The following is a 15,056-nucleotide window of genomic DNA, read 5'->3' as shown; positions in this document are numbered from 1 at the left end:
CTACATTTGGCTACTTTAATTCCAAATATGTATTTTTCTTTCAGGAGAATGAAAGAGCAAAGAGAATGTCATTTCGCCTGGCCAACAGTATCTCTCAGGTGTGACAGCCAAAAGGAGACTGGGCACTCTGGCAGCTGTTGTCCCATCCTGTCGACCATTCCTCCCCATCTCGCAGTTTATCCTCTTCAGAATGTGGATGGTAGATGAGCCTCATTGAACTGTATAGTGCTCTTCTTTGCCATTTGCATCTATAGCATTTGTTTGGGAGCCATAGTGCATCCACTACAGAGAAAATTTCAGTAATAAACAGGAGAGAGGAGGGTATTTATTATTACCAGAGTAATCAGATGTATAGGCTGCACTTGACAGGACCACACCTGGTTAGGCTTGGGAGGACCTACTTTCCTTGGTGAATTTTTTTCTGCCTAGGAAAGCAGACCTGTCTCACCTTTTAGTGTCCAGGGCTCAGGAGCCATGTATATATCTGAACTCATCCTGGGCTCAGAAGTGGGTAAAAGAAGGGAGAGAGGTTTAGACATATGGTAGGACTGTGATCCCTGGCCCAGCACAGCCAAAGACTATCACTTTTTGCCTTTGCTTGTCCTGTCTGGACAGAGGCACCTGCCATGTGCACACTAGTGGAGGCTTCTAGAGGCCGTAGGTCTCAATTTGTGCCTATTTGGGTTCTAACGGTTTTCAGGGTATTTGTTTTGCATACTCACTTTCCCGACGTTGACTTAGGTGGCTGCTGTGAAAATGCTGTGGATGGTGTGACATTCTTGATTGAGCTGGGTGGCTCTGCAGAGACCACTTACAACTTCTGGTTTAGATTTCACTTACGGACTTAGACAGATGTCCACTTGAGAGCCCGCCCTCTGTGCTACTTACTCTGGGTTAATCGCACTTCTTTAGGGTGAGAACCTGCCTTCCTAGAAGTGACTGTTGGTGCTTGTCAGTGGCCATACCCTTTATCATCCTCATTCAGAGGTCTGGATCTTGAGTTCTGCTTGTAAATACTGTGAGGCAGCTGCTGTCTGCTTCAGGTCCAGAGTTCCATGGGTGGAGAGAGTAACCCACAACCAGCTCACTCCTCTGGGCCTCTCCTCCTGCTTAGAGATTCTAGTTCTCAACCTCTCCGAGTTCATGAGCCAAAGATCAGAAGTGAGTCTTCTGACTAGCCCACCTCGAGGCTGTCTACAGCCCCCCAAAAGCCAACACTTTACTGGCAGCCCTTTTTGTTGGAGGTTAGAGAAGGCCTCAGGGACCAACAGGGGCTAGATCTAGACATTTCTGGGGAAGTTTGTCTAAGGTGGACAGGGGGAAAAATCAAGAGGCAAAAAGCCAATGTGCTTTGGTGACCATGAAGCAACCTCAGAGCCTTAGTTCTCCTGGAATGCAAAGAGAAGCATTCTGGAAGCCATGGGAACAGGCACTCAAGGCTGCATCCTGGATGGATCTGCATGGTCCTCGCAGGGTGTTTGTGAGGATACTGGAGGTCAGGCTACCTCCCAAGCAAGGGCTTGGATGAGAGGGAACCCATTGCTCATATTGTTGGGGGAGTTATGAACCTGACATGTCAGTGGCCAGGACTGAGATGGCTCTCCCTGGTCCTGTCATTGCATGGCTAATTTCAGGGGAGTCTCAAGTCATGGCTTTGTTTCTGCTAAGAGATGAAGTTCAAGGATGTTCTTGTTTGCAGGGCCTTCGCTAATGAGCAATTTTTTAAAAAATTTGAAAACATTTCTTCTCTCTTTGTGAGTTGATGGTATTGCTCATTTCCTTCTCTACCCAACCTCAGAGATCATCTTCACTTTAAAGCAAACCATGCCCCTTGGTTTGCCACTCTTTCAGCAGCACATGCCACGTTCTCCTAAGCAGATGGGCTTCTGGGATCCCATTTTCTAGTTTGGGGTAACTAAGTCTTCAATGCTTTACTAGTCCAGCAATCTTTGGACTTAGGCTTCTGCCCTTTGAGACTCACATGACTTTCTGGTTTGGGATCTGGTCATTTCCCTTTAAATTTTTGAATCTTCTTCTTTGTTCAGTTGGCTTGGCAAAGTACCCTCTGTTCTCGTGTCACTAATTCCTGCTCTAGGTCATCTTTCCTTTGTGCAGCCCACATTCCCACCATCCCTGTGAGCTTTGTTGTACTTGGTGTTGGGCAGCCGGTGAGTGTTGTGACAGGCTCAGACCTGATCCTTCCTCAGGACCAACTGGAGACCACAAATTTAAAGCAGAAATGCCTGTTAAAAACTTGGCTTTCCTTATATCAGTGAGGCTTCCAGCTTGGGTGTGGCCTCCTGGGCTCAAGGATCAGCTTGCTGGGCCAGGGGCATCTTAGTAATGTGCTGGAGAGACACATGCTCCCTTCTCATCATAGAGAACCTGCATGCTGAGAGGCTCCCTTGAGAAACCTGCCTCTCCCTGGCTTTTCCCTTAGACGTAGCCACCAGAGTTTTGAGTCACGGTTTTGTTTTGTTTTTTCATGAAAAACCAGAACATGACTTAGAAATTAGAAAAGAAAAAAAAAAAAAGTCCTGCTAGCCAAGTGACTGTCTGCAGGGGCTCTTCATTAACATTTGGGCTGATCCTGCTTTTGAATTATTCCCATAATGGCCCAGTTTTGAAGTCTGCCAAGTCCTTTTGTTCTTGACAACATCGTGCAGTGAAAATATGGTGAGTTCTAGATTCTTATGGGACAGCATGCGGTTCTAGAGGAAAAATTGGCTTCTTGGGTGTGCTGAGAAATAAGACAGTAAAGTGGCTTCAGTTGATGCAAAGGGGATTTTAGTTAAAAATTGGTTCAGGATTTAAAATTTTTATTTTATTTTTTGGCCGGGCGCGGTGGCTCTTGCCTGTAATCCCAGCACTTTGGGAGGCTGAGGTGGGTGGATCACCTAAGGACAGGAGTTTGAGACCAGCCTGGCCAACGTAGTGAAACCTTGTTTCTACTAAAAATACAAATATCAGCCAGGTGTGATGGCACGTGCCTGTAATCCCAGCTACTTGGGAGGCTGAGGCAGGAGAATTGCTTGAATCCAGGAGGTGGATGTTGCAGTGAGCTGAGATGTGCCATTGCACTCCAACCTGGGCAACAGAACGAGACTGCGTCTCAAAAAAAAGAAAAAAAATTGGTTCACGATGAACTTGCAGAGCACTCTTCTACAGAACATGGGTAGGTTAGCCCTGCCTGACTTCTAGCAATTGCTAACCACACACCTTGCCTGCCTCTAGTACCCCTACCTGAGTGGCAGCCATCAGACCCTCCATAGGCTCTGTTCCATGGCAGTCCTTGTCATCCAGCCCGGCGGTCTCTGGCTCCCTCCCTGTACCCATTTCTAGCAACAGCCTGGCTCCTAAGACCGAGGCGCCTCCTTGTTTGTTCCTGGGCTCTGTTCTGCTCCCTCTCTCACTCCATGGAGTCACTTATAGTCTTCCTTTCTGAACTCCTGAACTGAGCCTTTGCTCCTTCTGGATCGCCACCTCCTGGGCTTCTTCTCCCTCCCTCAGTACTGCCAACATTGCCCTGCACCTTCAGTCCATTTCCATGACCTCAGCCCTCTCTCTCCTCTTCTTGTCTTTTAGCTTTCTCCTGGACTTCTTCCCCTCCCCAGCATGAACTCAGAGCCTATCACACCCTATCACACACTGATGTTTTTATCAGCATCCTGAACTTTCTCATGCCCTTCAACTTTTCTTTTCTTTTTTTTTTTAGAAAGAGTGTTGCTCTGTCACCCAGGCTGGATTGCAGTGGCATGATCTCGGCTAATTGCAACCTCTGCCTCCTGGGCTCAGGTGATCCTCCCATCTCAGCCCCCTGAGTAGCTGGGACTACAGGTGCGTGCCATCATGCCTGGCTGATTTTTCTACTTTAGGTAGAGATGGAGTTTCGCCATATTGCTCAAGCTGGTATCAACACTCCTGGGCTCATGCGATCTGCCTCCCTTGGCCTCCCAAAGTGCTGGGATTACAGGCATGAGCCACTGCGCCAGTCCTATCCCCTTCAATTTTTGCTAAAACTATAAGCCATTCTCCATTTTCGTCATCACCCTATTTGCTGCTTCCATCTCCTGGGCTGCTAAGCATGACAGATTCACAGTTGGCAGCCTTAGTTGAGCTCTCGGTATTGACTGGAAGTTCAATTTGTTGTGACCCCTTTTTTCCCCCACCCAAGCCTCCATCTTTGCCCTCCGCAAATGACTGAGCTCACTGTCTACTTCACAGAAGAGAGTCCCTAAAGCAAGAGCTTCCTTGCCCGCTGCTCCTCTCTCCCCTCTCATTTCATCTGTGTCTGTAACTCTCCCCATCCCCTCCGTTCTTGCTCCTATTTAGTTCTCTCTGTCTTGAATACTGTTGTATGTCCTCCAAGACTGCTCCCTCGCTTAGTTCACTGCTCCCACTCCCTGGAGTCTGAATCCATTGGTTACCTCCACACAGCCTGCAAACAAGTTCTCCCCAAGATTAAAACAGCATTTCTCAGAGTCTGTTACCCCTTACACGTTTTCCTTGTTAGCCAAGTTACTTTAAAAAAGAAGCTTTTTAAACTGATTCTTCCTCAGCTTTTCTTCAGCCCTCTATACTTTTTCATAAAAGTCACCAGTGACTGCCCGGTTGCCAAATAGAATGAACACCTTTCAGTGCTCAGCTGTCTTGACCTCTCTGCAGCATTTCACTCCCTTAGCTTTCACACAACCTTAGCTTCACTCCCTTAGCTTCACAGCCTCCTCCCTTAGCTTTTATGACACCACAAGTCTCTGCATTCTCAGAGAATCCAAAAAAACAAGTCTCTGGATTCTCTCCTCTTACCTCTCAGCTCACACAGGCTGAGCCATCCTTGAAACCTAGACAGGGGGAAATATCTGTGGCTGTCTGTGGTCTCTTCTTTTCAGGAGTTGGGTAGGCAGGAAGAATTACAGCTGCTCCTGCTTCCTCTGTCTATTTCCTGCGTCCCTTCCTTTTCCTGAACTCAGTTCTCCTCATGCCAAGCATGTTTATGAGCTCCTGCTGGGAGGACAGCATCTGTGAGTCCTTCCCTCTGTCTCTCCCAGACAACACAGATATTTTAGCCATGTTTGCTAAGAGACCCCATCTAAGTCAGCCCGAGGGTGTGGATTAGGTTTTACAGCATCCAGGCCGCAGTCTGGCTAAACTGGATTACCATGCTGGTGGGCAGTTCTTCGCCATGATCCTGCACCAGTTAGAGCCTGCTGCCATTGAGAAGGAGTCTGGGATTGTGGTAAGACATGTTTCCATGCATGTCAGTGCTGCTAACCAGGAGGAGAACCTGGCAGGGTGGGTGCCTGCCGCTACCATCGGGATGGAGGGAGACTAGGGAGTGCGGTGGTTCCTCCCTTGCTGGGGCTCAGATGGAGTCAGCGTGACTCCCTATATCAGGGCCTTTTCCACCTGTGCTGATCACCACCAGCTGCTTGCTCCAGTTGTTTCTGGAGTTGGAGGCAGCTATTGGTTGCTTTCTTGGAGGTAAGGAGGTACATACTAGAAAGATACCTGATTTGAGAGTCCGAACACCAAAATTTCTGGCTCTTTCCATTATGAACTGTGTGACCTTGGATACAGTTTCCTCATCTATAAAGTTGTGGTGGAAGAATGGCTGAGAACAGTGATCTCCCAGCTCTCCAGCTGTAAAAATGTTAATTATGATTTTGACTCTAAGGATCAGGCCACATAAGGAACAGGGGAATTCCGGGGGTAGGACACAGCTGGGGGAGTCCAGACCAGGGCAGGGAAAGGGGACTCACAAGCCAAACAGAGCTGCTTTGAGGAAAGTTCTTATCAGCTGGTGCTGCTTCCTGAGCCATATGCCCATTCCTCAAGCTGTACCCCCTTTCTTGGCTATGTAGGATGAGTTCCTCCTAGACCCTTGTTAGGAGTGGCTATTGGATCCAAAGCGGTAGGGGCATGAGGGAGGATATTTTAAAGGAAAGTAGTATCACTGATCTTAAAAGGACCTATACATTCAAGAACAAATAAAAAATAGCACTTTTCTTTACCAAGAATTGTGTCCTGGAGTGTTTTTCAGCAAAGACAGTTGAACCTATCGCATGGCCTTCTTGCCCCTAGATCTCTACATCATAAGAACTCAAGGTGGGGAAGAATAGCCTGGGAGACCTTTCTCTCTAGGGAAGAACTCACCTCTCTGCTTTTTCTTCTTCTTATTATTTTTTGTTTTGCTTTTTGAGATGGAGTCTCACCCTGTCGCCAGGCTGGAGTGCAATGGCACGATCTCAGCTCACTGCAACCTCCGCCTCCCAGGTTCAAGCAATCCTCCTGCCTCAGCCTCCCAAGTAGCTGGGACTACAGGTGCACACCACCACGCTCAGCTAATTTTTTGTATTTTTAGTAGAGGCGGGGTTTCACCATGTTGGCCAGGATGGTCTCGATCTCTTGACCTCCTGATCCGCCCACCTCAGACTCCTAAAGTGCTGGAATTACAGGCGTGAGTCACCGCACCCAGCCTGCTTCTTATTTTTATTATTTTTAGTTTTCTTTAGAGACAAGGTCTTGCTGCGTTGCCCAGATTGGTCTCAAACTCCTGGGCTCAAGTTTTCCTCCCACCTCAGCCTCCTGAGTAGCTGAGACTACAGGGACGTGCCACCATGTCTCTGCTTCTTACTGTGTTAACACAACCTGTTTCTCAAAACACAGGCAACAATTCTGAGGTGGAGTTAGGGAAAAGGCATCATGTGAATGCCTAACACTTTCAAGCGCTAAACACTTCAAGAATGTCCTTTATATAGTAATGGTCCCCAGTTACATCTCTTTAGCTGTCCTCTCTGCTTTCTCCACACTAGTGGTTTCTAGCCATTTTTGGGGCGTCAAGGGCATTGTTATGAATATTTGTCATTCAATTAGGCTGCATCAAGTCTGAACCCCTTTCCTATCTTTGGTGAATTTCCTGCCTCAGGAGTCTTGGGAGACATAGCTCATTCTTCCCTGCAGAAGCTAAATATACTAGAATCTTGATTTCCCAGCATCCGTTGAAGTCAGGTTACAGGCCTAGTGGTAGTGATTTACAAAAAAAAAAAAGCCCAGAGCCTCCTTTCTGGTGACAGTGTTGGCTGCAGGCAGGTGGGGTTTCCGTGGCGGCAGTAGCAGCAGCAGCGGTACAAGGTGAAGCACGTGGGGCTCGATGGCATTGCTAGTTTCTTCAGCAGACCAATTTTGCACATGATTTCAGGAATTGTTCCTGGCTGCACAGCTCTGAGTATAATTCTCTAGCCTTCCTTACAATTCTGTGAACCACCTAAAAAGCCTTATAATAAATTCATTTTTTCTGCATACATCAGCCAGAAATGGTTTCTGGTACTTGCAGCTCAACACTGTAACCGATGTTTGGTGATAAAAGTCATGGACCCACTCTTCTGAGCTCCAGACTCACCACCGATCCTGTGGTCTATTGGACAGCTCCCCTTGGATGTCTCAGTGTTACCTGACACACTAGCCACCCCCTTAACAGATTCTTCCTCTCATATCCTCCATCTTAGCAGCCAGGACGTGGGAAGAAAACTAGAGGGATGTGGTATCCGAGAAGCCAAGGAAGTTTGTGTTTCAAGGAAGGATAATCATCAGTTTTCATGGTTAAGATGAGACCTGAAAAATTTTCTCTGACCTCTCACCCGTCTCCAGACTGGCCCAAGTACATGAACCGTTTCTCTGCTTACTCTGTGATCTTCCTGCCTCAGCCTTCTGAGTAGCTGAGATACAGGCATGTACCACCACACTGACTTGCCTTACTAATTTTTTCAGTACTAGTCCTTCTCTAGGTTCCAGGGACACAGCCCTTCTACTCCCCACACCTTGGGTTCCATGGCAAGCTGCTAGTCAGGCCAGCTCCCTGGAGCAAGTCTTGCTCTCATAGGTAGTGCAGCATTTGACCTCCTCTTCCTCCACACCTGGCCTATGGATTATTTTATCCACTAGGGAGTAGAAGGCATAGTATCCAGGGTCTAGGAGCTTTTCAAAGGCCTATAAAAATAAGTCCTGGCCAGGTACTGTGGCTCACACCTATAACCCTAGCACTTTGGGAGGCCAAGGTGGGAAGATCGCTTGAGCCTAGGAGTTCGAGACCAGCCTGGGCACCATAGCAAGACCCTGTCTCTTAAAAAAAATTAGCCAGATGTGGTGGCACACACCTGTAGTCCCAGCTATTCAGGAGGTTGAAGTGGGAGGATCACTTTGAGCCTGGGGGTTGAGGCTGAAGTGAGCCATGATCGTGCCGCTGCACTCCAGCCTGGGTAACAGAGTGAGACCCTGTCTCAAAAAAAAAAAAAAAAAAAAAGAAAAGAAAAGAAAAAAAAAGTCCTGGCCGGGTGCAGTGGCTAATGCCTGTAATCCCAGCACTTTGAGGGGCCGAGGCAGGTGGAACACCTGAGGTCAGGAGTTCAAGACCAGCCTGACCAACATGGAGAAACCCCGTCTCTACTAAAAATACAAAATTAGCTGGGCCTGGTGGTGCATGCCTGTAATCCCAGCTGCTCGGGGGCTAAGGCAGGAGAATTGCTTGAACCTGGGAGGCGGAGGTTGTGGTGAGCCGAGATTGCGCCACTGCACTGCAGCCTGGGGAGCAAGAGCAAAACTCCGTCTCAAGAAAAACAAAAAGTCCTGAAACAACATAAAATAAAAGATGGCAAATTATACATAAATGTCTAGTTATACATAAATGTCTATAAATAAATGTCTAATTATACATAAATGTCTATATATCAGTTTAAAGCCATAATTGTTAATTTTATAACAATTTTATAAAGCTTCATAAAAATTGTTATACCTGAAAACAATTTGTAAGTTAGAGTTTCTTACTTCATAAGAAATTCTATATATACAAGATAATTGCCAAGAAACCTGAGCCCAACATAAATTAAATGAGTTACTCCTAGCCAAATAATTAAAAAGCAAAATTATAAAAATAATTTCAAAAATTTGCAGTAAAAACTATATTTACCACAGGCTGTAGGTGCAGCTTCATGTTTGATGTAGGGCTTCCTAGAATAAGAATGCCTGTTCTCTGGGAAGAACTATCATCCATGGGCCTTGGAGTTGTGCCCAGGTTGGAGAGGGAGACCCCTTGTCTTACAGACATCACTCCCGAAGGCCTTGCCCAGAATATGCTTTGGGAAATGAGAGGGCGTAACCAATCCTTAGAGACAGCTCTGCAATTGTAACAGAGAGTGCTAATTGTTGCCAGTATCTATTTTCTTTTCTTTTTTTTTTTGACAAGATCTTGCTCTGTCACCCAGGCTGGAGTGCAGTGGCATGATCATGGCTCACTGCAGCCATGAACTCCTGGGTTTAAGCGATCCTCCTGCCTTGGCTTCCCAAAGTGCTGTGATTATAGGTGTAGGCATCCAGTCTGGGGTGTTTTTTGTTTATTTTTGTTTTGTTTTTTACAGCAGCTGACTCTATATTGTAACCAGTGTCCCAAAAACAGTGCTTTATTTGCTCACCGGGCTGGGAGGATATTCCTAAGCTTTTTTGGAAATTGATGTACCCTTGGTTTCCAGCTATGTCAGAGATGTAAGACCTGCTGAAGCCAAGCTCCACACTCATGGAGAAAATAAAGATCTGCTTCTTGCTTGTAAACAGGAACACCACAGCCTCGGTCTTGCCCCAGCCTAAGGGCTAAGGCCTGATGCTGGAGGAAGCAGTTGTTTGTATCTAGGGCTCCTCATTTGTTCCAGTGGTTCCCATGTGTGGTGTGGCCCACTGACAATGTTGCTTTATATTAAAGATTCTGCCAAGGCAGTGCCTCTGTGACTTTTGAAATTTATTAAGTAGGGCCAGGCATGGTGGCTCACACCTGTAATCTTAGCACTTTGGGAGGCTGATGCGGGAGGATCGTTAGAGCCTAAGAGGTTGAGGCTGCAGGGAGGGAGCCACGATTGTCCTACTGTACTACATCCTGGGTGATAGAGCGAGACCCTGTCTCAATGAAAACATAAAAAGTAAATTTTGTTAATTAGCTTAATAAAGCATTCATCCTCTTTTTCCTACATAAACTGAATCTCTGGTAACCAAATAATTTACGAGGGAAAGTTTCTCTTTTAAAAAGTTTTCACAGTAATTGAAGAGGGACTGATAGATTTAAAATATCACCATTTTTTTAGCCCTCAATGAATGAATGAATCTAGGCAATGATCATCTATGGCTGCTCACATCACCAAAAAAGAGACAATCAGACATTGTGTGTCTCCTGATTGAAGAACACAACATCATCTATAAAGAATTTATGGCCGGGCGCGGTGGCTCAAGCCTGTAATCCCAGCACTTTGGGAGGCCGAGACGGGCGGATCACGAGGTCAGGAGATCGAGACCATCCTGGCTAACATGGTGAAACCCCGTCTCTACTAAAAATACAAAAAATTAGCCGGGCGAGGTGGCGGGCGCCTGTAGTCCCAACTACTTGGGAGGCTGAGGCAGGAGAATGGTGGGAACCCGGGAGGCGGAGCTTGTAGTGAGCCGAGATCGCGCCACTGCACTCCAGCCTGGGCGACAGAGGGAGACTCCGTCTCAAAAAAAAAAAAAAAAAAAGAATTTATAAACAAATAGAATCCGAACCTAATCAAGTTTCTACATCTACCAATTTACAGATTAATTTCCAATTGACAGGAAATGAAGAAAATAGAGGAACACCTTAAATAACTTCACAAGGATCCACTCAGCAAAATCCAGTTTCCGAGGACGACGGAACAAACAACTTGGTTTACATTACAAAGGGAAAAAAGGGAGATGGAGGGGAAACCTTAAAAAGCCTTAAAAAGCATATAAACCAATTGCAATATATAGAACTTATTTGTGTCTCAGTTTAAACACACTAAAAATATCATGAGACAATTGAAAACATTTGAAGAGATGATGGCTGAGAACTGTCCAGAAGTGATGAATGACATGAATTCATAGCTATAAGATGTTGAACAAAATACACTTGAAAAATAAAAAGAAACTTGAAACATATTGCAGTGAAACTGTAGAACACCCATGACAGAGAAGATCCTACCAACAGCAGAGGGGAAGATGTAAATGTTACCTTCCAATGGTTCTAGCACTCTTCTCCTTCTGAGTGCATGGGAAGATTGCACTACTGCACACCACTTACTTATTTCAGGTGTATTTATGAGACTTGAATTGGCCAATGACAGTAGCAGTGATGTAAGTCATTGCTATGTTGAATAGAACCAGTGCTTGATTCTCTGTTTATTTTCTCTCTTCCCTTACTGAGGTGATTCTGAAAGCATGCACTGATATGAAGATGCTTATATCTGAACCAGTCTGGTGTGCTGTGCTAATACACGGATAATATATGCTTTGCAATATTTTCCATATCTGCAGCAAATTTTGCATGAATGAGGACTTTTGTTGTAAGTCAGTGAGAATTGTGTGTTATTCATTACTGCAGAATAAGCTGGCCTATAGTACAAAGAAGCTTGGGTTTCCTTGGGGAAAAAAATCAATAACAAAACACTAAGATCCAAGGCACTGGCCTAGCAAGCAGGTAGCAAGGAAACTGATATTGGTGACTAGAAGGATAGTGATTCATGTTATGCAGTGGAAAAACATTTGGTAAAACTATAGTCTGAGATAACTTGGGAGGCACATCACGTACTTAATGAATTTCAACACAGGGGAAGAGATTGGAAAACAACATTGGTAGCCTACATTGGTTGATATTTTGTTTCTCAAGCTATTTCAAGAAAGACATGAGTTCAGAAAAGAATTGCCCTGGTTTTAAGGAGTGAAAGAAAATACATAGTATACAAAAATCCAAGGACTTAGATTTTTGAAGAGGTAATTGCTTCTTGACACTGAAGACTAAGATAAAATTTAGAATTGAAAGCCCATTAAAAGTCAGCCTTGAGGTAAGGATCATATTAAAAATATTGGCATAATATTCATTGTTAAAACCTTTGAATGGATCAAAGTACTTCAGGGAAAATAACAAATTAAGAATATAGTGTGCAGTAAAATCTTTCAGCTGGATAACATTCAGGGAAAAAATTCTAAGGACGTGGCTTTTCCACCAAAGCCTGTGTGGAGGGAGGAGGAGGAGAGGGATAGGGATAGAGAGAGAGAGAGAGAGAGAGCGAGGCATGGGCATGTGAACTCCCCTTATCCTTGGCTTTGCTTTCTATGATTTCAGTTGCCTGTGGTCAATGGCAATCTGAAAATATTAAATAGAAAATTCCAGAAATAAAGAATTCATGAGGTTTAAATTGCACATTATTCTGAGTAGTATGATGAGATCTCTTACCCCCACTCCATCCCACCCTGTCCTGCCAGGGACATGAATCATCACTTTTGCCTGGTGTATCCACTATATATACTACCCACCCTTAATCACTTAGTAGCCTTCTCGGTTATTAGCTCAACAGATCATAAGAAGAAGGGTGAGTACAGTACAGTAAGATTTTTGAGAGAGAGACCACATTCACATAACTTGTATTACAGTAGATTGTTATACTTTTTCTATTTTATTATTAGTTATTGTTAGTTTCTGGCTGTGCCTAATTTGTATATTAAACTTCATCATAGGTATGTTTGTATGGGAAACAACAGTATACAGTATGTTGGGTTCAGAACCATCCATGGTTTAGGCATCCACTGAAGATCTTGGCACATATCCCCTGTGGATAAGGTAGAATTACTGTAGTTCTCAAAAATAATTGTGGGTATAGCTTTCGGCCAGTGATGCTGCCTGCATTTAAATAGATAGACACATAATGAGGTGTGTTTGTTTGTTTGTTTGTTTTGAGATGGAGTCTTGCTCTGTGACCTAGGCTGTAGTACAGTAGCAAGCTCTCAGTTCACTGCAGCCTCTGCCTCCTGGGCTCAAGCAATTCTCCTGCCTCATCCTCCTGAGTAGCTGGGATTACAGGCCCCCGCCACCATGCCCGGCTGATTTTTGTATTTTTAGTAGAGATGGGTTTTCACCATGTTGGCCAGGTTGCTCTCGAACTCCTGACCTCAGATGATCTGCCTGAGGTCTCCCAAAGTGCTGGGATTACAGGTGTGAGCCACCGTGCCCGGCCCATGATGAGGTTTTTAGAGTGTTTTACTGCCAGGGGAATTATGAGCCTAGACTAACAGAAAACAATAACCGTTGAAGACATTAAATGGCTCTTGGGCTTTCAATCATCTATGATAGAGAATGCCCAGGCTCTTAACACGCCTAAGAGTTGAGAAGGCTGCTCAACCCCCAAAGAGGTTTATGCCTCAAGCCCCACGTCAGCAGGGACACTAAAACAGGAAGAACCTCTTAGAGGGCAGAACCAAGGGATAAGGAGAACAACAGACAAGGGAGCTACTTCCAGGGACCTGAATCAGAAAATAATGAATAATTCCCGACCAGACTAGGAGGCCTTCAAAATATTTGCCCAGTTGGATTTCAGAATTGCCATAGCCAATGACTCCTGTGTGCTTCCCATTCTTCCCCTTTCCTACATGGAATGTCTTTTTCTGTTCTATGATCTACCTTTCAAAATCTTTACTCATCTTTTAAAAGTCACATCATTTGTCACCACCTCTAGAATTTCTCCCTGTTATTCTGGAGAACACAACTCTCTCTTATCCTTCTCTTGCTCTGCTTCAGGGACACCTGGGAGTCTCCTGTCCCTGCCCCCACACCCCCAGAGAGTCATAGATATAGAAGAAGTACCAAACCCCTAGTCATCCTCGACTCTTTTCCCTCTGCCTGGAAGGCTCTACCGCCAAAACTTAAGGTTGGGGTTGGCCCCAGTCACCCTTTAGATCTTAGCTTACACCCCTCCTCAGCGAGCTTTTCCTAACCACACAATCTGAAGCGGACCCAGGCATTCCCTCTCACATTCCTGTTTTATTGTCATCATAGCGCTTACTATGATGTATGTTTATCTTTTTCCTCGTCTTGTATTCTTGCTCACTGTCCGAGTCACAGAAGGCGTAAGCTTCCCTGATAGCAGAAATCTTGCTCGGATCCTGGAACAGAGCCTGTAGTTGCTCAAGTATCACTTGAATGTATAACTCAGGTCTCCGTCAGCCAACTCCCCATTTCACTAGGAACGTAAGTCTTAAGAAGACTTGTCCAAGGTTCCTCATGAGTCATTGGTGGTGTCCGGACTAGAACTCAGGCTTGCGACTCAGGTATCTATCGGATCTTTCAATATGTCTAGGGCTGAAGTAGTTCCTGGACTCCAGACCACTGGCAGAGTGAGAGAGGTCCAAGGTTCATTCCCCGTGTTGCAGTGTGCTGGAAGCCCCATAGGTGGCGCCAGTGGCACTCATTTAGCTTCAGGGAACGTCAGAAAACTTGTTAACCGTTAACCCCTAGGGGGAAATTTTGATGAGGAGCAGGATAGTTGCATAGTCTTAAATTGTCTCTCCATTGACTGCTCATTGTTGTGCAGGAAAAGTTGTGAGGGAGGAAAAAATATACAGCAATTGGAGTACTACACAGTGGAGAAATCAGATACGATCTTGATTGTGTGCTTAAAATAACATCACCAAAAAGGGGCGGGTGGACATACTGTGCACCCAGATGTAATGCCGTGAGAAAGACACGATGTCACCCATGATACAGGATTGCTGCCAAGGATGCAGAACCTGAATCTCATCACAGAGAAATATCAGGCAAACCCAAAATGAAAGACGTTATATCAAGTAAAGGCAGGGGATAGGGGACTGGATTCTTTAAAAATGTCCTTGTCATTAAAGACAAAGAAAAGCTAGGAAAATGTTCAGGTTCAAGGAGGCTAAAGAGACATGACAGCTAAATGCAATTCCTGACCCTATATTGGGTCCTGTAGTGGAGTGAGGAAAATGTAATAGAAAGGACATTCTTGGGTCAACTGAAAAAATGGGATATAGAGAGTAGATGAGATTATTGTATCAATGTTAAATGTACTAAAGTTGATAACTGAACTGTGGTTATATAATTGAATATTCTCATTTTTAGAAAATATGCACTGGAGTATTTAGAAGTCAAAGGCCTTCGTGTATGTAACTCACCCACAAATAGTACAGAACAAAACTGTAGATGTGTATCTTTTTTAAATTAAACACACACA

The 15,056-nt window shown here is 45.0% G+C and overlaps 1 protein-coding gene across 1 annotated transcript in view; it reads left to right on the top strand.

Moving 5' to 3' along the window:
* TRIM66 (tripartite motif containing 66) overlaps positions 1-6,014 on the top strand; it is a 46,918-nt gene extending 40,904 nt beyond the window's left edge. Inside the window, exon 20 of the mRNA XM_011947589.1 lies at positions 45-6,014. Coding sequence (XP_011802979.1) covers positions 45-104 — 60 coding nt within the window. The 3' untranslated portion in view covers positions 105-6,014. The remainder of the gene's footprint in view (positions 1-44) is intronic.
* The last annotated feature ends 9,042 nt before the right edge of the window (positions 6,015-15,056 follow it).

The sequence above is a fragment of the Colobus angolensis genome, unplaced genomic scaffold (assembly GCF_000951035.1).
Source record: "Colobus angolensis palliatus isolate OR3802 unplaced genomic scaffold, Cang.pa_1.0 Scaffold269, whole genome shotgun sequence".
Classification (NCBI taxonomy): Eukaryota; Metazoa; Chordata; class Mammalia; order Primates; family Cercopithecidae; genus Colobus; species Colobus angolensis.
Note: the sequence above shows the minus strand (reverse complement) of the source record. Positions and strands in the feature narration are given on the sequence as shown.